Genomic DNA, 24,276 nt, shown 5'->3' with positions numbered 1-24,276 from the left:
CCAGCGCAGGCGGCAGCTCTCGGTTTCATCACCGGTGCTTCTGTGAGACATTTACCAACCTCTGGGACCCCTGAGGGCCACAGCAAAGTTCACTCTCTCCTGCTTGTTTGGTTTCTCTTTGCTGCTGCTGCTGTGCATTGGGTCTGACAGAACAGCAAGGAAGGCATCTGAGGATGCTGCTGGCTGGGGAGCGAAGGCTTTCAGATCCAGCCCTGGCACAGAGAGCTGCTGTCCCCAAGGAGGTGACATGCTCCTCATGAGGCCGGTCCCTTGAGACCTGCCTCATGCCTGCAGACCAGCGTGGAAATCACTGGACACAGCCAGAGAAACAGAGAATCATAGAACCATAGAATGCCCTGAGTTGGAAGGGACCCACAGGGGTCACTGAGTCCAACTCCTGTCCCTGCACAGGACAACTCCAGAATTCACGCCACGTGTCTCAGGGCGTTGTCCAGTCGTTTCTTGAATATTTTCACTCTTGGGGCCGTGACACCTCCCTGGGGAGCCTGTTCAGTGTCCAGCACCTCTGGGTGAAGAACCTTTTCCTCATGTCCCACTGACCCTCCCTGGCCCATCTTCTGCCGTTCCCTGGGCTCTGTTACTGGTCACTAGAGGGATCAGCTGAACCTCTCTGCTCCTGCTCGTGTACCACGGGGCTGCATCCCATCGGTGGGGACATCCTCCTGCCTGCTTTGCTGGCACCTTAGCTCCTTCCCTGGAGGAGCAGCCCACTCTGCCCCTCCCTGGCAGTTATTATCCCCGCTTTGCAGACCGAATACAACGTGATCATTGAAGTGCAGGCACATGGTGGCTGCAGAAAGTTGCATCAGCTTTTACTTTTCCTTGCCAGCTGAAATGCAAACTGTCACTCATCTCCCACTGCTCCGGGGATCTATTCAGAAGAACACGAGACATGTCGTGGCCCACACTGCACTTACATGTCAAGGTTTCAGAAAGAAATGAGCTCCGCTTCCACATATAGCAGCTGAGAAACAATTACTGCCCTTGCCCCTGCAACAAAGGTTTTCACTATTGTTTTCTTCTGCACTGGCATCACACTGCACAGGGTCACTTTTCTGCTGATGGGAGGTAACTCACTGAGCTTCAGTGGCCCAACATGGGGATGAGCTCAAGAGGCTCGAGGGAAATTGGGTTTCCAGGATGAGTTCTTGCTGAGACCTGAACCAAAGTACCGTGTTTCTAATTGACTTTGTTCCTATCAATTCGAGCCTGTAGAGAAAGTGCCAGCAAAGACACAGAGGGAATGTCCTCAGTTGACTCTGCACCCGGTGCTCCCGCCCTGAACTCCCCCTTCCTCTGCTGCCCCAACGAGCAGCAGCACCAGCCCTGCAGTACATCTCTTTTCCTTGTCGCTCACGAAAGCGCAGATTTGGGGAAGGGAGGGGATTCATCTGTGTCTTCCTCACTCTCAAAGGGATCAGGTGCCTGAGCAGCCTCCAGGCATTATAAACACAGACCAACTGCACTCAGACTTTCCTGGAGGATGCATTAGCTGAATCCACTTCTCTGGGCTCAGGACAGGAAAAACCAGTGGAGAGGAGGGAGCAAGTACGTGATCAATGGTCTCTTTGATGCACAAATCTGTAAACTTATGTCATTGCGTCTTTGTCCATTCAGATGTCCTCCCTAACAGACTCTGAGCCCAGCCTGAACTCCACAGTGGGACTCCAGAGCCATTTTTAGGCCTCTTGTTTTGCATTCGTCAGGTCAGCACTCACCATGAACAGCCAAATGCTTGGTGCACCCGCCTGGCTGGTTCATCCTTCACCTATATCCATTCTCCACACTTTCCCAACATCCGGAGGGGGAAGGTGAGTTTCAGTACGCAGCACATGGCTGTGCAGCGAAATCCACATCTGTAGATGTGCTGGGTGTGGTGGTGCAAGATCTCTGAAGCTCTTCCAAAGCACCAGCCCCCACCCTGCTGTGACGTCCCTCTTAAACACCTCAGAGCTTAGTCTGGGTGGAAGGTCTGAATGTGAACACCAGTGCTAATGCTGATTTGAAACTCTACTCCTGTCCCGGCCTGCTCTCCCTATTTTGCCTGCTTTGCTGGGATACTGTCTCCTGCAACCAGAATCCACCTACCAGAAAAGGCACCCCATGGCCTCTGGGGTGAAGATGCTCTGATGCTTCCAACCCTCCCAGGAAATGGAGAGACACTTCAAAATCTTTGGTTATTTTAATAGTATGAAAGGGACTCAGCAACTGGGCAGGACAAAAGAGCTAGGAAGGTTTGGAACCTTCACGGACGTAACACAACATCCCTAGGGCTCTCTGTCCTCCTCTTGCCCTTAATGCTCGTGCTTAGCTGCTCGCCGGTGGCTCTCCATGTCCTTCGTTTCACCTCCGTAACGATGTCATTGAGGTCTAGGATAGACTGCTGAATCTAAGGTAGGGAAGAGAGATGGCAGAGGTCAGAGCAGGGCTGGGAACAGGAGGCAGAGAGGAGCCCATTGGCCCTTTTGGAGTGCAAATTTCACCAACCAAATGAGCAGGAGGATAAAGGCAATTGCCCTGCTGGATCTGCACCACCAGAATGGGCTTTTACAGGTGAGTCAGAGGGGTGAATGAAGCCAGAGTGTAGCCCTGTAGCCATGGGTGGATCTGCACCCCCTGCCCCAGCCTGCCCAGCTCCCAACAGGCACCCACCCCCTGCTCTGCCTCCTGGGACGAGACAGGTTTGCCTGGTGTCCTCCACCCATTCCCCGTGCCCAAGAGACAGCCCAGGTGGAACGGAAAGTGTCTGTTGGGCACCTTGATTTCTCTGGGCTTTCCCCTCCCTTTGGGCAGCTGAGGGTCATTACTGCTCCTCTTTCTGGGCAGGGAGGGGGTCTGGCTTGGCTCTACCATGTCCAGCTGTCTGAGGCTGTCATCCTTCGGCACATGCACTTTTGCTTTCAGCTGCGTGTTCACGCACTGGAAGAGGTTGTGGATGGCCATCTTCATAGTCGTCAGCATGAGGCCATTCTTGACATTCCTGTTCTGGATGTCGGCCCAGCGAGCAGTCTGAGGAGGGGAGGAGGAGGAGAAGGAGAAGGAGAAGGAGAAGGAGAAGGAGAAGGAGAAGGAGAAGGAAAGAGAAGGAGAGACACACAGCATGGTGATATGTCCCAGCAAAGATGCTGCTTTGGTGCTGGAGACCCTGGCTTCCACACTCCTTTGTTTTGCTAGGAAGAACCTGTCCTTGCCCAGGGCTGTGCTGGAGGTGGTTCAGCTTGGTGTGGTGGAAGCAGATCCAGGAACTACCACAGCTGCTCCTCGAGCAGCCCCATCTCTCTGCCAGCTCCTGCACTCCTCATTCTAGTGGGTCCTCCAGATACCCCGACAGTTGACACCCTGGGGGCAGCACATCCCACCACCACCCGCCCGGACCAGGCGCTTTCCAGCTTTGCCTGGTGGGACTCAACTCCTGCAGCTGGGAGTATCCAGGGAGGGAATTTGGCAAGGCCCCCTCAGAGTGATGCAAAGGGAACAGAGGCCAGCAGGGCTGCGGGCATTTCTACACATTGATGTGCCTTGTTACAGCCCAGATGACCACCAGTTTGGTCATTTTTGGACTGGTAAGGAGGGAGGAGAAGGGCTGAGCCCTGGTGTGTAGATGCTGTGCAAAGGATGAAAACAAATAAAAAACCAGCAAAACCAGCTTCACTCTGAGGCCCGAGCCATGAACAGTGGAGACCACGAGATGTTCCACACTGAAGCCCCATTACAGGGATGGTGCTGCAAGGAATGGTGGATGGAAATGAGTCTGACCGGGCTACACAAACCCAAGAGGCATGTGATGGAGCATGCTTGGGATTTGTGCCAAGGCAAACCTCCCCATAGCCCGGGTAGCAGATCTCTTTTGACTGTGAGTTCAAACAAGAAGGGAAAGATCCCGGCGGTTTTGTGAGGGCCTTGTTTTAACCCCTGACATAACCTGCTCCAGACCTGTCTGTCATTTGTCCTTCTGCAGCCCCCTGCAGGGATGAAATGAGGCATCTCCTCCAATTACAAAGTCTGCTGCTGTGCCTTGCCATGACCCTGTGGCTTAACACAGCCAGGCCTTGGAGATCTTCCCCTGCCCGTCCCGCAGTTCCTCACCCAGGAGCGGACATCACTTTGAGCCTGCGCAAAACGTTGTTGGAGCTGCTCCAGCTCATTTTGGTACTGCAGGGTCTCAGCTTCTTTCTCTGCCTCGTACCGGTCCAGGAGCACCTTGGTTTGCTTAATCATTTCCTTGTCCTTCTCTTGTGACTGCTGCAGGTCCTTGCGCGTCCTCACCAGCAGCTTGTAGCGGGAAATGACGTCCTGGATGTCCTCAAACTGCAGCACAAGGACCCTGGGTTTAGTAATGCCCCTGCCCTCCCCTCATGACTGCAAGTCTCATGCTGTTTGGCACCCTGTCCTGACCAGGGACAACACCCCCCCCAGCTGAAAGATCTTCCCCTCTTGGCGAGCCTGTTGCCCCAGCTGGTTTGTGAGCATTGCCACATTCCCTGTTTGATGACACCCCATTGTGCCGGTCCCAGAGCTGCCACTGCCAGCAGCAAGGGGACATGTTGTACCACTCCCCAGGTGAGAAGTGCTCTGATAGGAGACAAAGCACAACTGCAGCTGCCAGCGCCAAGTCACCCAGCCATGGGAGTGGGGCAGCCGGACCGCAGGAGTGTGAGCGATGCAGGGAGGGACGCGCGGACACCCTTGAGAGAGGCCACAGCTTTTCTGACAGCTGCCTGGGCTCCCATTCTCGGGCAGCTTTGCACTTCTCCCAAACCATCCATGTCACATGAAACAGTGACACAAAGGGGTCCCCATTCCCCTCAGCTCTGTGCCTTTCCCCCTTCTAACACTTTTTCTTTGGTTTTCTCAAGTCTCCATCTCCTTCTCTGCTTTTCCTCCCCTCACTCTGGTCCCCTTGGCTCACCTTGCTTGCAGGGAACCTCCTCCCATCCCACCTGAGGTCTCTGGGTTTGACCAAGTGTCATGATTTCCCTGGACTTGCCTTATCTCCTCCAGGTTTAACATCTGCATAAAGCCCTCCCTGAGGCCACGATCTGTCCCTCTCATGTCCAGACTCACCTGTGGTGAGATCTTCACCACGTCCTCCAGGTATTCTTTGAAGATGGAGTACTTCTGCACTTGCTTGCTCAGCTTCTGGTGTTCCTTTTTCAGGGCTCCGAGTTTCTTCTTAGCCCTCACAAGCTCCATCTCCTTTTGTGTTTTCTGCTCTCTTTCTCTCATGGCTTTCTTCAGAGCTTGGACTCGCAGCTTATCATCTTCCTAGTGATGTTTCCCCCACCAATACACACACACAGAGAAGGAAAGGAAGGCAAGGGAAGATGGAGCTGGGTCAGCCAGCAGCACTGGGAGGAGATACACTGACAGGGGACAGACCAGTGCTGCAGCACCCCTGGGAACATCCTCACTCCCTGCTTAACATGGTGTGGTACAGGCCCGCCCTGAAACTTTGCTTCCAGAGCTCCAAAGTGCAGACTCTGCAGCAAACTGTTATCAGGGAGAGAAGAATCCTGAGAGTTTGCACTGTGACGGATACGGCCTCGCCTCAAAGTTCACCTCTGGAGCTCAAGACACAGACTCCGCAGTGAACGGTTATCAGGGTACAGGCTCCTGGAGAGAAGGTCAGCAGCATTCGGCTTGACATATTTCCCCCAGGCAGTAAATAACAGGGTGAACCTGCCACCAAACTCTTTCAAGTCGCACTTCTCTTTGGGAAATCTGAGCATTGTTCTGCAGTAAGCAGAACCCTAAATTACTCCCCCACGACACATGGCCACCCCTCTTGCACTGACCCTTTGCTCTTGGAGACAGGCACCTCGGACAGAACTCTGAGTTTCAGACCTACTGGGATCTGCCCTTGGGAGTCACCTGCGTGTCAACAGTGGGGACAGGCTGAGATCCTTCTTGGGGGATGTCTGGGGCCCTCAGGAGATCACGCTGGTGCTGGACAAGCTCTCTGCTGCCCAAGCGCTATCAGGGCTTTCCACATCTGTAGTACACACCCCCATGCCCTGCCAGTCCTGTTCCTCACCACTCCAGGCTCAAGGGAGGCTTGGACACAAGTGCTGGCCCAAGACTGTCTCCCCGGGGGAGGGGAGAAGGTGGCGCTGTGGCTCAGGGTCAGGTCAGAGGAGCTGATCAGGGGCAGGCGTACCTTTAACCTCCTCATAGATTTCTCCATGTAGGTTTTCAGCTGGTCCTCCTTGGCATGGAGTTCCCTCCACCGGCGGGCTATGTCGGCCATCGTCTCCTTGAAGGCCTGGCAGCACCAGAGCGAGCGTGACGTGGCCGCCCACACCTGGAGCCACTCACTGCCCATTGCTGCCCTCCAAAAAACCACAACACCCCTACCATGCCCCAGCACCCTCCCATCTTTCTCACCTCTCGCTTCTCCTCCAGAGCCTTTTGCACCTGCTTGGCTTCTTTCCTCTTCTCCTGGAGGCGAACAAATGGAGACAGGGAGCCCTCCTCTGTCAGCCTGTGTTTCCTGCCACAGAAGTTTCCATCAAGGTTACACGTTGGGTCTGGTGCCTGGGCAGGGTGCTGGACTGTGTCCAGAGTGGGATGACGGGCCAGAGCAACCCAGCACCATCTCAGATGCCGTCTGGCCGCATGGCATCCCCAGCAGGGAACCCTCTGACAGAGCAAGGGGGGGCACAGGGAGGAACAGGGTGGGGAAGGGAGGGAGGAGAGGAGGCTGAAGTGGTGGAGATCGGGGAGTTTGCCACCGTGGGGGAAGGAGGGATGGAGGAAACGGGAGAAGAGGATGGAGGGCATGGAGCTGGGTGGAGGAGTCCCCTCACCTGAGCAAGGGCAGGAGGTTCTGCCTGTACTGCTTGAGGAAATAGGCCGGCAGGTCCTCTTCATCTTTGGCGGCCATCGCTTCAGCCACCAGCAGGGCCCAGAAAGCCCAGGTCCTCCAAAGGCAATCCGAGTGATGAAAGTGATCCAGTCACCAAACAGATCCAAGTGTCGAAAGTGATCGAACCACCAAAAGCGGTTCAACCACCAGAACTGGTTCAACCACCAAAAGGGGTTCAACCACTAGAAGTGGTTCAACCACCAAGAGCGATCCCACCACCAGAAGTGGTTCAATCACCAAAAGCGGTTCAACCACCACAAGTGGTTCAACCACCAATAGCGATCCCACCACCAAAAGTGATGCAACCACCAGTAGTGATCCCACCACCAAAAGCGATCCAACTGCCAAAATGAGTCCACCACCACAGTGATCCCACCACGGCAAGTGATCCCACCACGGCCAGTGACCAAATGGGCGAGGGGCACAGGTGACAGGGGACAATATAGTGTCTCTGTTGCCCGGCAACAGCCGCCCCAGGAGCCAGCGGGCGCCGCCCTGGTCCTTTGTGATGAAGTCACCCACGGGATGGGAGATGCTGAGGCTCCCTCCTGCCTTTCCCACTTTACCACCCACAATGCAGCTGGTGACACCTCAAATGTTGTGGCAGGTCACTGCAGCCCGTGCCCAGATTCAAAAGACAATCGCACAGGTCATGGGGAATGAAATCTCCTTTCACTGAATTAAATACCCTCAGTTTTAATGGCAGAGAGAATGGCTTTATCCGTGTTGTGCACTAAATCAAACTCTCCCGACGTTTCACCCTTTCCTTTCCCCATGGCACAGTTGGCCTCGGAGGCGATTCCCCTTGGTGGCAGATGTGCAGCGACTGGCTCACGAGTGCACCAGCACTGGGAACCTGGGCTGAAAACAAGGTCAAAGTGCCTGGTTTAGGACGCCTTTCCCTGCGGTTCATCAAGCAGAAGGATGTCTTTTGAGAGGGAGCTGTTCTGAAGGGATTTCTTCTGCCTCTCTTGACCGTTGGCACGAGCCAGCGGCTGCTGACCAGGAAATGTGCTCATCGCCTGCTCCCTCATGAACACTGTCCTGGCCTTTGCAGCTAGAACGACATAAACCAGAGGATGTTTCCTGTCACCTCTGCAAGAAGGTGGTTCAAATGCAAAGGCTGATCTTGCCTGTAAGCAGCACGAACTGCTCTAGAGACAGCTCTTTGCTGGGGATGGAGCTGTGAGAGAGGTTCTCCAGCTGGCACGGCTGCCTCCCTTTTGAAACACGGGCCATCTTTTGCTGGCATTCCCGTCCCTCAGCCTGATGGCTCTGACATCTCCTCTGATGCTTCAGAAACGGTGCTGCTATCTACACAGCCATTGTAAGATCCTTTTGCACTGGGAACTGAAGCTGCTCCATAGCTGAAAGGGAGACCCCAACACAGAAAGCAGGGCTGCCATGATTCCTCTGAGAGTGAACCCCACATCCCAAAGAAAGCCGGTCCTTGGAGATGGCCAAGTTTGGAGCAGCGCTGTCACACGTGAGCTGCGAGTCACACAAGGAAGAGTTCCAGAGGACGGAGCGTGTCCCCAGATGGCTTTTGCCAGCGCTGACTGAGGAAGAGGCGTCCTGTCCAGGGACCTCTGCAGAGACATCTCCAGGCAGAGCAAGACACTGGGGGGCAACAGCCCCCCTCAAACCCCAGTTTTGCACCCCAAGTGGCCGCACGGCAATGGGCAAGCCTTCATCCCGGGCCAGAGATGCTGGATCCAGAAGTCATGGCTTGCTCCCGGGAGGGTCTTTTTGTGTCAGAACCTCCTGTGTTTCGCCACGCATTTTTCACGGTCAATGACTTTCATTTCTTTTCCCTCTACGCTCTCCTCCGGTTTTGCCATGGAGAGCAGATGCCAACAGTCTCTTCCAGCCTTACGGGATCTTGCAGACTTCTCCTTTGCTGTCTGTGGTGCTGGTGATTGCCTTCTGCTGCCCCTGGTTCATGTTGAAGACTAATTCCTGGCAGACGTGGTTGGTGCTGCTGAGGAACACTCTTGGCTTTGTGCTAGTGCTCAGTAGGACACCGACAAGAAAGCAGGTGTCAAAAACTTGTGTTGAATGGTGTTGTGAGGAATCATTTAACTTCTCCTTTTCATCCTGAGCTCCTGGGGTTTTTGGCAAGATTGGCCTCAAAAAGGGCCAGGTCTGTCCGGGGGGGAGGTGGGGAGGGCACTAAATTCAGCTCAAATTCCTGGCACTGCTGCTCAAGCAAAATTAGACCTGTGCAATGTAACAGCTCTAGATCATTTAGGATGGAACGATGGGGACTTGTTGAAAGGGGTGGGTATCCCCCAACTCTTGGAACAGACACTAATTGACCCACCACAATTACAGGCGCTATTAGTTTCTGAAATCCTGAGGCAGTCAGCAGACCTCGCATATCAAGCTATGAGAGAGGTGCCTGAAACCAACAAAGCAGCCAAATTATTTACAACTATTGTCAGGGTCCCAGTGAGAATTACATACAATTTATTGACCATCTTCAAGAGGCCATCAATAAGCAGGTTGAAAACTTAGAAGCTAAGGAAGCACTGGTGTTGAAATTAGCAGTAGAGAATGCTAATGCTTGCTATCAACATGTTATCTGCGAGTTTTATAGTACGTACTATGTGCTCCTGTGTGTTGCCTCTCTGAAAATCAAGCAGCTTGTGAGGAATGTGAGTTAATCGTTTTACTACTTGTTTTCAAGTGCGCCGTAAAACCTTCTCCCCATGGTTCCCACTCGCGCTGCCAGCAGCCCTGTGCTTCCCCCCTCCCTCCCTCTTCTCACAGTTTTTACTTATGAGATGGGGTCAGAAATGACTGTTTTCAGTCGCGTTCCTAAGTAATCGGTATTGGGAGGTGTTTTAGAACATAGGAAAGCACTTGGAAATAGGAGAAAATACGATCTTGTTAAATACTGAAATTAGTGTTGGCTGCTGTTTAAGTTAATTGATTGGGAAAAGCGTCCGGAGAACAGAATCTTGAAGTATAACACCTTGTTGCAATTAATGTTGTTTTTAAGGCGAGAAGAGCAGGACAAAATAAATCTCTACAAGAGATCATTAAATCATTTCAGACAGTTTTACAAGCGGAATGGTTTGAACTTCAACAAGCTGAGAGAGAGTTAACTGATAACACACAGGTCACAGTAAACTTGCTGAAGTCTGCACGATGTTTTCCTCATTAACCTGTTTTCTTTGTAGGTATCTGTTTAAGCATATTATAAATAAGTCTTTGCCTGTTATATGGTATGATAAGTTCACAAACTGTTAAATCATGAGAATCTGTTGACTCAAAATGTGCGTTTTGTGATAATACAGAAGACCACGAGTAATTTAGTTCTTTACTACATTAATGTGATGGTAAAATTTTGTGTGTAGTAGCCGTTACATTTCTTTCTAGCCCACTGGCTTTATTCCAGCACCCAGACTTGTGCAGCTCTGTGACAGGCTGTGTCTCATCTCCGTGTACTAAATTTGGCTCTTTTGTATGCGCACCGGATAAAGAATCCTGGTTTTAGGGTAACAGTTGTGGTGCCCCAGATGGGACACTGATCAAAGCCTTGCCCGGTCCAGCTCGCTGCGGCGGGGGGGCGGGTGCCGATGGGGCTCCAGCCGCACTGACCTGTTTTGTCAGAGACCCAGCGGTGCCTCCACCTGCTGAGCAGTGAGCGGTTCAAGGGTGCGATGCAAACATCGAGACACTGTCTTGAATTAGTGTAACTGCGATCTGTTCGCATATTTGAACTTGGTGTTTGGTTTGCGTGTCTGAGCTCAGTATTTTAATTTGCATATATATATTTGGTACCAAAAGAATTTTGTTTGGGGAGATAATTACGAAATGGGAACCGGTTCCGCTGCTAAAATTCCACCTTGCTCCCCCTTAGGATGCATCCTTCCTTACACATTAGAGTTATTGCTCATATTGTTATCTAATAATTTTGAAACCAGACAAGAATTTAAGTTGTTAAACTTTGATTTGCATTGAATTTATGTGTTTGTTGGAGGTATGGGAAAGAAAACTAAATGCTATGATAGATGTGAATCTGGAAGAGGTTGTATTTAAAGTTGCTAGAATGTGAACTGATTTGGATCTAGGAAAATGAATAATGGATTGATGTTTCATACAGTGGTTTTTGACATCTGTAAATTGTAAAAGGTAAATGGGGCTGAGGAATGTAACAACTGTTGAGCTAATTGGAATTGCATATAAAGTATATTATGGTTGGAATGAAATTGGGAAACAAAAAATCAAAATATCCCAGGCCTGTGGTTGAACATAAAGTTCAGGCCTGTGTCGAGCTGCAAGATAAACTCAGCTCGTTGTAACTGAGGAGTTTGCCAGAGCCTCCTACTTCATACCAGTGATTACACCAGCTGCATGGCCTTGGACAGCTGAACTGCAGCAAGAACAGAAACAACGGAAAAACCTGGCTGCCGCTTTCAAGGCGGTGAAAGGGTTAAAGGGGTTTTCTCTCCCCTCACTGCAGCGATGCTGTAATGCTGAATGGAGCAGTCTGAGAGTGAGATATAAAGGCATCCCTAGCAGATCTGTAGTTCTAATGAAACTGGGAAATTAAACCAAAAATTTGTTAATAGCCTTATTCTGTGGTAAGTGGTTGTAAAAGACTTCTTGGTAAATTCACCGTGATTGTTTTTGAGATCGTGGAAGAGCAGAGCAGAGCAGAGCAATAGATCTACATGTCTGAGCCTGTCAAAGTTCCTGCTTCATCAAAGCACATGGAAATGGCTAATTGAAGACACCATGTTATATGGGGTTTATACAATTTTTTGTCGTCATAAGCATGTTAGTCTTTGTGATTGGTTTCATTTTTATTAGAAGTGTCCTCTTAGAGAACTAAATCTTTATAGAATTAGAAAAGAAACACTTATGGTAAAGAAGAGAAAAAATGGCCTGGAGCAACTTGTGAGTTTTGTGATGTGCATATATACTGTATGGATGCATTGCTGAAAGTGTTTCTGAATGCAAGCGTTTGTTCACCAACCAATCAGGGATATGTGTTACATTTTCTGCTTCTGCAGGAGAATGTTTTAGGTTTGTAATGATTAACCTAAACCTTTCCGAAATTCTATCGAATAAATTAGATTACATCCACCTTGACAAAAATAGCACGTTTTGACCCCTCTGGGACGCAATTCATTATCCCAACTAACTCTACTTGGATTGATTTATGAAAAAACAAAACAAACCATGTTGCAAATGGCCATCCATTAACAGTGGGACAGTTAATTGTAGTTGTGCTTCTAAGGAAGTTAGTACCTGGTATACCTGTGTAGAATGGTGGCCTCCTTACAATTGAGAGCGATTCTTACGATCATGAGTTTATTACTGAATGAGATACTGAATGATGCATTGAAATCCTAGATACAGTAGGTCTAGAAATCGCCAGTTGTGGTGAATGCACCAGCTATGAACGAGCTTGGACTCGGAAGGCCTACCTAAATATGGAGGTCGACTCCAGTGATGTACCTCTCCCAACGCGTACCACGGCCACCATAGAAGGGGCGGTACTTCCGGTACTGTCTCGTCTGTGCTCGAGGACGACAGTGGTGACCAGCAGAGGTGGAAAACATGGCAGCTGTCTTCGATCAGCAGTCTGCAGGCGAGGAGCTGGCCAGAGCCTTGCCTACCCTGTATGGTTCCGGCACTTGCAAATGGTTCAATACCCGCCTGGGTTTTGGATTCCTCACCGTGACCACCGTGGGCGGCAAGACCCTGGACTCACCCATCGAAGTCTTTGTGCACCAGAGTAAGAGCCACACGAAGGGTTTCCGCAGCCCGGAGGACGGTGAAGATGTGCAGTTCACCCTCCTGGAGTCACCCAAGGGCTTAGAGCGTATTTGGGTGACTGGCCCAGGGGGCGCTTACTGCATCGGGAAGAAGAAACCCCAGAGAAAAGACAAGTGCTACAACTGCGGTGAGCGCGGTCGCCACGCCAAAGAATGCAAGCTCCCTCCACAGCCCAAAAGATGCCATTTCTGCCGGAGCACCAGTCATATGGTCACCAGCTGCCCGAAAAAAGCTCAGCAGTACAGCGAACTGCCACCGAGAGTCTGAGTTTTGCATTCTACATTTGAGTTATAAGGTTGGTTGTTGTGCTAGTAACTCGAATGTTTAATTGAACATTTAAAATTTGTTTGGTTTATGTGCATGTGTTATTATTTGCCTGTTGAGGGAGAGAGATGGGTTTTCTCATGTAATAGTAGCCATCTGACCTGTGGTCAAGCCATATGTGAATACTGTTCAGCCAGTTAATGCGTGTAACCATCTTAGTCAACTTAGGTCCCCACATTTTTGGTTTTGCTCTAAACTTTTTCCTAAGTCCTTATGTAAAAAGCTGTTCATAAATACATATATACATTTGCATTTTCTCTTCATTTTTGTACTATTTAAAAAGAAAACAAACAAACAAACAAACAACAAAAAAACCCCAACTAGTAGATTCATGGCGGGGCACGCCACGTGGTTGTGCCTGCCTTGCATGGGGGACGCCATCAAAGATGTGGTGGGGGCAACTGACCCCCAAGTGCAGCTAGCAGAAGCTGCTGAGAAGAGGAAGAAATAGGAAAAGAATAGCAGCTTTAGGTTCTGAGAAACTATCTGAGTGGGAACAATGGTTATTTCAAATTAGACTATGCATAATAACTAGATTACTGTTTTTAATGGTTGGCACAAGGACATGGTTGTGAAGATCTACAAGGAATGTGTTGTATGAATTTGTCAGACCATTCTGAATTGATACATAAGAAACTGGCTCAGTTGAAGGATCATTTACATAAGCTAAAAGAGGTAGATGACCCCTTGGGAGACTGGTTGTTGAAATTTGGGATAACTGGATGGCTCAAAACGCTCCTAGTAGAAGGCTTACGCATCTTGGTAATTATTATTGTAGCTTTGATCATTTAAGTTGCGCTGCAACGTGTGTAAGAAAAAGCTTAGAGAAAGTAGTTCAGACCGCTTGGGTTGCGCAAAAAGGGGGAAATGTAGAGAATATGCTTGAAGAAACAGGGCACTCAGTACTTTTCCAGTCCTACTTGCACAACCCAGTGTATGTGTCGGACAGTGTGGCAGGATGCAAACCCCCCTCTCTCCCTTCCCTCCTTCATCATGGAAGGACTAGACACATCTCCCTATCTGCTACAGCTTCTTTTGTTTGGCCCCAGAGCCCCTGGCCAGGGCCGTTAGGAGAAGGGAGTGCCGAGGCGCCAGGGAGCCACTGGGCGCCTGTGGCCAGTGTGGGGGATGTTTGGAGGCTTCAGGGGCACCCCCAGCCAGTGTGGGGGTGCAGAGAAGCTTCTGGAATGCCTACAGTCAGATCTGATCAGCCAATAAAAAAATGGGACTCTGGTCAAGAATCTGCCCATTGTCGCGGGTCTCTGGGAGCACGAGCTGAGCCGCTGCCGCCAGGAGCCACGGCGCCGCCCTCCCCGGGACGGAGACTCCGCTTGCCTTGCTGCCACGAGTGTGAGCAAAATCAGCCCTTGCAGGATTGCGAGTGCATCTACTTTCCGTGACATTTTGCACGTGTCCTCCCGTGCTTCCACATAAGCACGTGTAATATTCCGTGCGCATTTGCACGTGTATGTAAAAATAATCCCACACTGTGTTCAGGCAAGTGTGGACTCTTCCCGGACTCAGGGGCGGCTCTGGCACTGTTTTGGGTGAAGCCACGTGCATGCACTCTGTGGAACTCCTGTTCTATTAGTTACTGCCCCTTAATAATTTATTCAACTGATACCTGAACCTGTATTTAAGTCACTTTCGGAGTGCTAAAACCCTGTTTCTCACCGGTTTAATAGAAGTTGTTTTGGACCCTGTTGTCCCTTAAACTAACCTCAGGGTGCCTCCCTGACAGACAGCAAGGATTTGTCCTTGGATAATCAATAGAAAGAAACGTACTAAGAAGTAAAACAAGAAAAGAGGATGTAGAACAAAGTTATGCTGTCTTGTAGAACAAAGATGTGCTATTTTGTAGAACAAAGACTGCTACTGCTGTAATGTGTGAACATTACTTTGTAACTAATTATGTTGTGTCATATACTGGGTGGACCCTGGACTAACCTGATACAATAGAATCAGAATTGTAATAAAATGAGCACTGATCATACCTCCATGAGGACTCATCTTTGACTGCGGGGCTCCCCAGTCTGCAGTCACAGCCCAAGCTCATGTTTGGGGGTGTCAGGTTCATCCTGTGAAAGGAGTCAGCAAAATGAAGAACTGCAGGAGGGGAGCAGACGGGCGAGTGCAGGTACCCCACTGTTCCACAGGATTGATTTGGAGGCCGTGGGCGGTGGGTGAGGAGGGGGCAGCCAGGCGGGCTGGGGGTTGTGGGGCGAGGAGGCCCAGAAGGGGCTGAAGCTCCTGGGGGCACAGGCCATGGAGCGATGGGGCTGTTGCTGCTCTGCCGGCCCTCGGGGGTTCGCAGCTTGGAGAACGTGGCCAGTGTCGGGGAAGTTGGGCGGCGTGTCCGGCGTGTTGCTGGGGGTGCACATGTGCGTCTCCTGGACCTCCTGGATGTCCTCTGCCAGGCTGGAATGCGCCTCCTGCATTGCATGCATGTCCTCTGCCCAGCTGGAATGCGCCTCCTGCATTGCATGCATGTCCTCTGCCAGGCTCGAATGCGCCTCCTGCATTGCATGCATGTCCTCTGCCAGGCTGACATGCGCCTCCTTAAAGTTGCTCATCTTCTCGCAGGTCTGAGGGCGGCACGACAGCAGCGCGGAGCCCAGAGGGAGGGGACATCCCCTGGGGGAGCACCCAGGGAGCAGCAAGAGCTGCCCAGGGCAGCCGTGCAGCTTCAGCTGTGCTTGCCATGGGCTTTCGGGTCTTACAGCTCCCCCATCGCTGCCACATGTGGCCCAGGTTCTGGCTGTGAGAAATGCAGCTGTGATTCCTGCTGAGGAGATGTTCAATGTTTACAGATCTAACCAAATGAGGCACGGGCTCTGAACCTGCATGAAGGAAAAGGTAGTTAAGTTCTATGTAAAAAGTTATGAAAATTGTTCATGAAGTTATATTGATAGAGGGAACTGACATTTCAAGGGTTAACCAACCCCATTGTAACGGCCTGCTAACGAACTAACACTTTAAGTCACATAATGAATATCTAGTTTAGAGCTGTATGTAACTAGTTAAGAAAAAAAAACAGAACCCCAGCTGTAACCTTGAGGAGACAAGACAGCCAAGATTTACAGCAAAAAGCGGGCGCCAGTCTGATTTCAGTCCACTTGGCAGCTTGGGTTCCAGCCAACTCATCATAATGAGCCACAGGTAAAAAGTTCACTGTGACGAAGCTGAAGGAGCCTTCATCCAAAGACCCCAATTTTGGAGACCCCAACAGTCCCTTGGTGGGGATCATGCTAGAATTCTGGGATGAAGAGAAGTTCACCCTAGGAAAAAGCAAGGGATAAATGGACTCAAGGAGTGAACCCCCCAGTTTGTAACAAAGTCCTGGGGAGATTTAAGAAAGAAACTAGAAAAACTCGAAGAGATAAGGAGAAACAAAGAGTTAACTCATCCCTCATCCCACCTGTTGGGACGGGACAGTTCATTTGGTGTCAGAAGTGGGATATTCTGTGAGAAGCGGTTTGGGGGGGGATAGGAGCCGGAGGCTCTAAAGGAGGACGGATCGGTCTGTGCCGCGTTCTCCGGCAGTGGGTCATGGCATCCCGGGTCAAGCCAGGCCTGGACTGCTCCCTGATGTTGAGCTTACTGGAAGATTATAAGGCTTGCCGGACTCCTGAGGGTCTTAGGTGGGCTTCTGGACATTGGTCGTCTCCAGATACTGTACCTGAGCAAATAAGGGACTTGGCAAAAGAAAGCAGATTTGAGATCTCTGCTGTTTTGGAAGCAGCACTGATAGCTGCCCCAAAGGACAAGCAAACTGAGCAAGAGATCATTAAATCACTGTAGACAGATTTACAACAGAATGGTTTGAACTTCAACAAGCGGAGAGAGAATTAGCTGATAACAAATGAATCACAGAAAACTTTGCAGAACAGTCTGCAAGATGCCTTTTAGTACTTGCTTTTTTTCTTTGTGGGTATCTGTTTGAATGTGTTGCAGTTTCTTGTCTTTGCCTGTTGTATGGTATAGTGAGACCACAGATTGACCTAAAATGTACATTTTGTGATGATGAGCAATTTAGCTATTAACTGTGTGAATGTGGTGATGGGGTTTTGTGTGTGATGGCCGTTACTTTTCTTTCTAGCCCACTGGCTTTATTCCAGCACCCAGACTTGCGCAGCTCTGTGACAGGCTGTGTCTCATCTCCGTGTACTAAATTTGGCTCTTTTGTATGCGCACCGGATAAAGAATCCTGGTTTTGGGGTAACAGTTGTGGCGCCCCAGATGGGACACTGATCAAAGCCTTGCCCGGTCCAGCTCGCTGCGGCGGGGGGGCGGGTGCCGATGGGGCTCCAGCCGCACTGACCTGTTTTGTCAGAGACCCAGCGGTGCCTCCACCTGCTGAGCAGTGAGCGGTTCAAGGGTGCGATGCAAACATCGAGACACTGTCTTGAATTAGTGTAACTGCGATCTGTTCGCATATTTGACCTTGGTGTTTGGTTTGCGTGTCTGAGCTCAGTACTTTAGTTTGTATATTTATATTTGGTATCGAAAGGGGAGGTAATTACAAGATGAGAACCGGTTCCATTACTAAAGTACCACCTTGCTCCCCCTTCAGATGCATCTGTACACATGCGAGTAAATTAGTGGGGGAAGTGATTTGAATGTGAAATTCTGGGTTAGCTGTATTGCAGTTAGTGTTGTTCTGTGGACAGACTGATTTGGATCTAAAATTAATGGAAGGGATTGACGCTTAATATGCTGTTTATTGACATCTGTAAGAGATTGCAAAAGGTAGGAGCTGAGGGATATAAGTATTGCTCAGCTAATTGAAATTGCATATAAAGTTTATAGTCGCAGGAATTAAATGGAGAAAAAGGGCAAGAGGAGCCCAAGCCTGTGCTGTGAAGTTTGAACATGAAGTTCAGGCCCGGCAGCTCCCCCTCCATAAGCTGCGGCCAGAAGAAAAGAAGTAAAAAGCTGACTGGCTGCTAAAGCGGCGGAAAAAGGTGTCGGGGGGGAGAGCGGCGGCTGCTGGAGCTGGAGCTGCAGCTCCTCTCCTCCGGGCTCGCCGCCCGCGGGGGATGAAGCGGGGGGGCAGTCGCCGCCTGGCCCGTTCCTGCTGGGCTGCTTGGTTTGTGTAACGCGCACAGAGCACCCGGATTTCCCCTTAGATATCCACCTTCTGACCCAGGTTCCAAAGTAGGAATTCGGCCACTAATACCCTTCCAACAGGGTTATTAAAGGAATGTGAGTCCAGTTATAACACCCCTACATTGCCTGTCTGCAAGCCAGACGGGTCATATTGGGTGCTTCAGGACTTAGGAGCTATAAACAAAATAACTGAGGACCTCTACCCAGTGGCAGCAGACCCATACACCCTTCTGACAGTATTAACACCTCATTTGACTTGGTTTATCGTTTTAGATTTAAAAGGTGCTTTCTTTTGCCTCCCTCTCCATGAAGCTAGCCAGACAATACCTGCATTTGAATGAGAGAACCCTAAAAATAAATGTCAAACCCAGCTCACATGGACGGTGTTGCCACAAGAATGCAAGAATAGCCTGACAGTATTTGGAAATCAGCTTGCTGAAGATTTTGAATCCTGGGAAGCCCCGTCTGATGAGGGACAGATGCTACAATATGTGGATGACATTTTAATCACTACTAGAACCAAGGAGACGTGCATGACCTGGACCCTGTGGACCAGAAACACCTGCAATGGAATAAGGAAGCGACACGAGCCTTTAAGAACTTAAAAAGGCTTTGATGTCAGTCCCTGCTCTAGGACTCCCAGATGAGAGTAAACCACTTTCCCTATTCTCTCACGAGAAACGGGGAATACCCTTGGGTACATTGGCACAGGATCTTGGCCCATATCAACAAGCAGTGGCCTATTTCTCCAGACAGTTAGATGAAGCTGCAAAGGGGTGGCCTGGATGCCTGCGGGCAGTTGCTGCAGCGCTCCTGAATATACAGGAGGTCCAGAGACTTGCCGTGGGTCAGAAAATGACTGTGCTAGTATACCCCCCAGTGCCTAACAAGATGGTGTAGAAATTATCGTCACTAACATTGTCAACCCAGCTTCTTTCCTCAGTGGTAACTTTGGAGAACCAGTTCATCATGACTGCCTGGAGACCATCAAAGCAACATCAGATCTAAAAGACATTCCTATTGAAAACGCTGAGAACTGGTTTATGGACAGAAGCAGCTAGCCGTGAGGTGATCTGGGCCTTTGTCTCAAAATCCTTTCGCACAAAAGGCAGAAATAATTGCCCTTACTCTGCTCTGAACTAGCTCAAGGTAAAACTGTTAGCATCTATACTGACTCCAAGGATGCTTTCAGGGTTGTGCATGTGCACAGAGCAATTTGGAAAGAAAAGGGACTTTTGAACTCTCGAGGCAAACAGATCAAACATGTGGAGGAGATATTGAAACTACTGGAAGCCGTTCAACTTCCTAAGAAAACGGCAATCGTGCACATTAAGGCACAGCAGAAATTGAGCTCGGAATCGGAAAGGGCTGGCGGACAGAGAGGCAAACCAAACGGCTCAGCACAAGGTAAAAACAGAAAGTGCTCTAGTCCTTGGGGGACAGGTCTCTGTAACAGGTAAGACAGTGTGTACTAAAGAGAACCGAATCTCGTCATAGATTTAGAGGAATCATAAGGAAGGGTGGGCTCACACCCCCCAGGGAAAACTTGTCGTCCCCTCTCATCTGGTTTGGCCTTTAGTAAGGGAAGAACAGAAGAAGGGACTTTGGGGAGTAGAACCACTATGCAAACATTTGATTAGGGAAAGAGGAGCTAGAGATTTGTCTGTCACTGTAGAACAGGTGACAGCACTGTGATCTTTGCCTCCAGAATAATCCCAAAAATATGCCCAAGCTAGAAATGGGTCAAATGGGGAAGGGAATGGGCCTGGACCACAATGGCAACTTGATTGTTCAGAACTCCCAGGAAAAGGCGGGTACCGATATTGGTTGGTATTAACTGCTGTTTTTTCAGGTTGGCCAGAAGCATTCCCCACCAGGACAGCAAAAGCTTAGGAGGTGACTAGAACATTGATACACAAAATTATACCAAGGCTTGGAGTTCCAGCTGTTAGATCCTCTGACTGAGGGCCACATTTATTTATGTGTATGTGAAGTCTTTTGCAGAGAACTCTTAAACCATCATAGGAAGGTCCATTTCAAGACCCCCTGACATCCTTCACTGCTACCAGTATGAGAGAACAGAATGCCTGGATTCACCATTCCAGAGTGAAGAAAGCCTGCGAAACACCACGGAGGGTAACCCGGGTGCAACCTGGAAATCTCTGTTTTCCACAGTCACCTTTTGGTCCTTCTGGGGGACCAGCCTGGGTGGTGCTTCCCGCATTGGGAAGAAGAAACCCAAAAGAAAAGTGCTAGAACTGCAGTGAGCGGGGTCACCACGCCAAAGAGCGCGAGCTCCCGCTGCAGCCCAACAGATGCCATTTCTGCCGGGGCACCAGCCACCTGGTCATCAGCTGCCCCAAAAGAGCAACTCGAATGTTTTGTTCAACATTAGAATTTGTTTGTTCTTGGAGGGAGAAAGGTAAGTCTTCTCATGTAGAAGTAGCCTTCTTGCTTGTGGTCAGAGAAAATGTTAAATAGGGAATCATCGTATTAGTAAAAGAATTTACTAACCTTCCTGAAAAGGGGGGAAGTGGTAGAGGGAACTAACTAACTAACTCTTTAAGGGTGCCTATTTTAGAGCCTTTTGTAACCCATTATGTTCAGAAAAAAACACAACCTCGTCGAATGCCAAGGTAAGAAGTTTACAGCACACAGACGTAAACTTAAGGCACCTGGTTGTGAACTTGAGAAGACGAGATAACAAAGATTTACAGCAAAAGGGGGGAACCAGTCTGGTTTCAATCGACTTGGCGGCTTGGGTTCCAGTCAATTCAACATAATGAGCCAAAGGTAAAAAGTTCACTGTGATGAGGCTGAAGGAGCCTTCATCCAAAGACCCTCCTCAAGACCACCAGATGGCACTGCGCAGGCGTAACAGGGAGGGGTCAAGGAGGAGACTATGGAAATGATTACCTGGGACTCATTTTAATGAGAAGCGGGAAAGGTTATGAATATGTAGAGGCGTTCCTGGGGTCATTACGAGCATGTAACACCTTACTGTATTTAAACACACCTCATATTGTTACAAGTTGCGCATGAATGGTGGAACGATCCCCCTTGCGCCCGATGTCGAAATAAACATACCTGCTTTATAACCTTGTGAGTTGCGAAGTTTTATGACTTTATAGGTTGTAAACTTGTTTCCACGCATCATCATGGCCAGAGAGTCCTGCAGCCCCGGCGGAGCTCTGAAGTGAGAAAAGACAGATTTAGAAGGGAACCCCAGCTCCTGCAGCATCCTTTTCTGACTCCCCGCAGTGATTACCGCCCCTTAAGGGGTGGGGAGGAGGAGCAGATCCCTTCGGGACCTGCACTCTGCTGGTTCACTGCTGGGGGCAGTGGCAGGGGCGGGAAATACGAAAATAAACCGGAGCAGCAGCGCTGCTGGGGCGGGGGGTGTTCCCTGCAGAGCAGCCCCCCGGGAGCCAGGCCTCGGCTCGGCCCGACCCAAACCCGCCCCACGCCCACCCGGAGGAACCTCAGGAACCAGGGGACAAGTGACCCCAAGATGGGGTGGCGGGCAGAGAACGGGTTCCCTCTGGCTGGGAAGCGGGGGGGGAGCTGCGGGGGAACGGGAGGTTTGGAAAAGGGGAAGGCGGTTCCCTGTGGGGCAGCGAGGCTGCAGGGGGTCCCGTCCCCTCACGCAGCCACGCGAGCTCCGCCAGGGGCTGGAGCGCCGCTCCCCGCCGCCGCCGTCCTGTCCGCGCCGAGAGACCGCCCCGCCGCCATCTCAACTGAGGGCACAGCGGCCGCGCTCTCCCCGCACAGCGACAGACACTTCATCAGCCACCGCCCGAACGGCGCCGGTACCCGAGAAGGAGGACTCAGAAGGACGTTAACTCTCCCTCCTCGGGGGTGGGTGCGCCGCCCGCTTCCTAGAGCGGCTCCCACAGCGACCAGCTCCCCTTCTCCCCGGCGGTACCAGGCACGGCCTCAGTGCGGCGGCTTCACTGCCCGCGCCAAAGATGGCGGCCGCTCCGGCGGCGCGATGGGAGCGGGAAAGTGTGAGGCGCTGCAGGCGTCAGGCCCGGCCCAGGAGCCGCCAGCCGCTCGGGCTCCCACGCACCCCCCCGTTTTCTTTACATTTGTATATCGTATATAAATGCAGAGAGAAGGAGCAGCAGCACGGAGCAGGCTGCTGGGTACCAGGTGTTCCCTCAGCACGCACACCCACACCCCCCCCCCCCCCCCCCCATCCCGGGCCGCTCGGCACGAAAGGGAAGGTGAGGGAATGACAAGAACTAAAGGCACAGAGGTGTCCTGGCTGAACCCGAGCTGCGCTCACCCACCCCTTGAACGGCAATTCCAAAGGCACAGCCCCACTCACCAAAGCTGGTGGCTGCGCAGGGTCCCCAGCAGACACGGCCACTCACCGGCGGGGCGGGGGGGTCTCTGCCCGGGGAACCCCCGCGGGGTCCGCGGTCTGAGGACAACGCTCCGCCCCACAGCCCCGCACACACACTGCGACACGGCGGCTGCGGGCACCCCGGGGCGGGGCACGAAGCTGCTGCGTCCCCTCAGTTCTGGATCCCCCGACCCAGAGCAAAGCGCTCCCCTTCTCCCCGGTGGCTGCCGACAGCCAGCCCGGCTTCTTGCACAGCCCCCTGGCTCCCCCCTCACCCCGTCCCCCCAGTTAGTGCCAGGGGGTGCTTCTGAAGCCCATGGACACCTCAGACCCACCCGGGGTGCAGGATGGGCCTTTGTCGGCTCTGTCCTGGTGCCCACTGGTTTGCTCCCCGTGCTCCCTCTGGGGACCCTGGATACCACTGGATCCACCTGGGCACCCCCAAAGCGCCTTTTTAGCACTTATTTTTCTCCTGAAAAAGCAAACACAGGGGGCTTTCTGCCATCCTGCCCCAGGGACCCCCACTCAGACCACACCGGCGCTTGGTTGCCCATCGCCATTTATTGCAGCCGCTGCCGGCTCAGCGCCCGGGGCGGTGGGACCGGGACCGGGGCCGGGACCCCCGTCCTGCCCGGCTGTCAGGGCGCTGATTTCATGCGGTGTGGCAGCAGCTTCGGTGCCTGGGTGAGGCGTCCGGGAGCTGAGGCTGGTTGGCGCTTCAGCACGGCTAACAGCAGCGGGGAGGCGGTGCCTGGGGGCGAGGGGCAGGGTCAGCCACAGACACCCACCAACAGGGTCCTGCCCCCACCCTGAAGCACACAGGCTGTTGTCCCCCACTGCCCAGCACCACCCCACATGTCCCCCCAGCTCCCTCCAGCTCCACCACAGGGACCGGCTGCCCCAGCAGCCAGTGCTGCCCCCACAGCCCAGCCCAGACCCCCGTCCAACCCTGCCCAGCTGTGGGCACAGACCCGTCCCCCCAGACAGCGGGGTGTCCTCTGCCCCCCGGTGCCCTGACAGGGCCATACTTTTCTGGCTCCTCGAGGTCGAGGTCTCTGGGGTGGCTGTTGGTGTTGTGGGCAGCTGAGAGCCCCCCATCATGGAGAGCTGCTCGTCCTGCCGCTTCCCATCAGTGCCGTCCTGGCCCGACAGATGCATCGCGTCCTTCTGGGAAGGCGACAGCGTGTGACCCAAACACGGGGCCCCGTTCCGCATCCCCCAGCAACCCTCCCCCAGCCAGCTCTCCCCGGGGAAACTGAGGCACAGATCCCCCCGCAGGATCAGCATCCCCCTCCCCACCTCTGCCATCCCTACCTTGTTGGGGCGGCGGGCACTGGGTTGGGACGGCCGTGGGGTGCTGGGCGGTTGGGGCTGGAAGCGCGGGGGCGTGACGGTGTGTGGGCCCCCACAGCTCCGCGGAACAGTGGGGTATCTGCACTCGCCCGTCCGCTCCCTGTGGGACAGGACATGGGGGTGCTCAGTGCCTGGCAGGTGGCACCCCATGTGTCACTCGACGCCAGGGAGGGGTCGGGGGGGTGCTCCCTGTTCGGGGGGCAGTTACTCACGGTCCAGGCGCCAGCATGTTGAGGGGCCGGTCACAGGACAGGCAATGGAAACCAGGCAGCAGCTGCCTGGAGGGGGGAGAAAAGGGCTGGGGAGCTCCTGGGGGGCACAGCCCCACCTGCACACCAGCCACAAAAAGCCTCTGCACCCACCCCCCAAGACTGGTTCAGGAGGGCTCCTCCCACACGTGCCCCCTCATTGTGCCGCCTCTATCGCTGCGAAGCTGCAGCTGGCAGGAGCACAAGGCACAGCC

At 52.1% G+C, this 24,276-nt stretch overlaps 2 protein-coding genes across 8 annotated transcripts; one reads left to right on the top strand and one right to left on the bottom strand.

Annotated features, from left to right (window-relative positions):
* Positions 1-2,184: 2,184 nt before the first annotated feature.
* LOC135575721 (coiled-coil domain-containing protein 42-like) lies at positions 2,185-22,670 on the bottom strand. Of its 7 annotated transcripts, XM_065034431.1 has the most exons (10): positions 22,443-22,666; positions 21,200-21,303; positions 14,998-15,843; positions 6,828-9,287; positions 6,406-6,511; positions 6,179-6,283; positions 5,086-5,286; positions 4,108-4,329; positions 2,779-3,030; positions 2,185-2,410 (listed from the first exon to the last, which is right to left on the bottom strand). In XM_065034431.1, exons 4-10 carry the CDS (start codon positions 6,902-6,904, stop codon positions 2,267-2,269), a joined length of 1,107 nt encoding a protein of 368 aa, XP_064890503.1. In that variant the 5' UTR covers positions 6,905-9,287; positions 14,998-15,843; positions 21,200-21,303; positions 22,443-22,666; the 3' UTR covers positions 2,185-2,266. The 7 variants fall into 7 exon arrangements, with proteins under 7 accessions (XP_064890503.1, XP_064890507.1, XP_064890505.1 ...); XM_065034435.1 differs by lacking the exon at positions 6,179-6,283 and having other exon boundaries at positions 2,872-3,030; positions 22,443-22,661; XM_065034433.1 differs by having other exon boundaries at positions 2,872-3,030; positions 6,828-15,843; positions 22,443-22,657.
* On the top strand, positions 12,461-12,946 carry LOC135575796 (protein lin-28 homolog A-like). The gene has a single exon (XM_065035171.1). The coding sequence runs from the start codon at positions 12,461-12,463 to the stop codon at positions 12,944-12,946; it is 486 nt and encodes a 161-aa protein (XP_064891243.1).
* Positions 22,671-24,276: the final 1,606 nt, after the last annotated feature.

This window comes from Columba livia, chromosome 18 (genome assembly GCF_036013475.1).
Source record: "Columba livia isolate bColLiv1 breed racing homer chromosome 18, bColLiv1.pat.W.v2, whole genome shotgun sequence".
Classification (NCBI taxonomy): Eukaryota; Metazoa; Chordata; class Aves; order Columbiformes; family Columbidae; genus Columba; species Columba livia.
The sequence above is the reverse complement of the archived record's forward strand: the minus strand, read 5'-3'. Positions and strand labels throughout refer to the sequence as shown.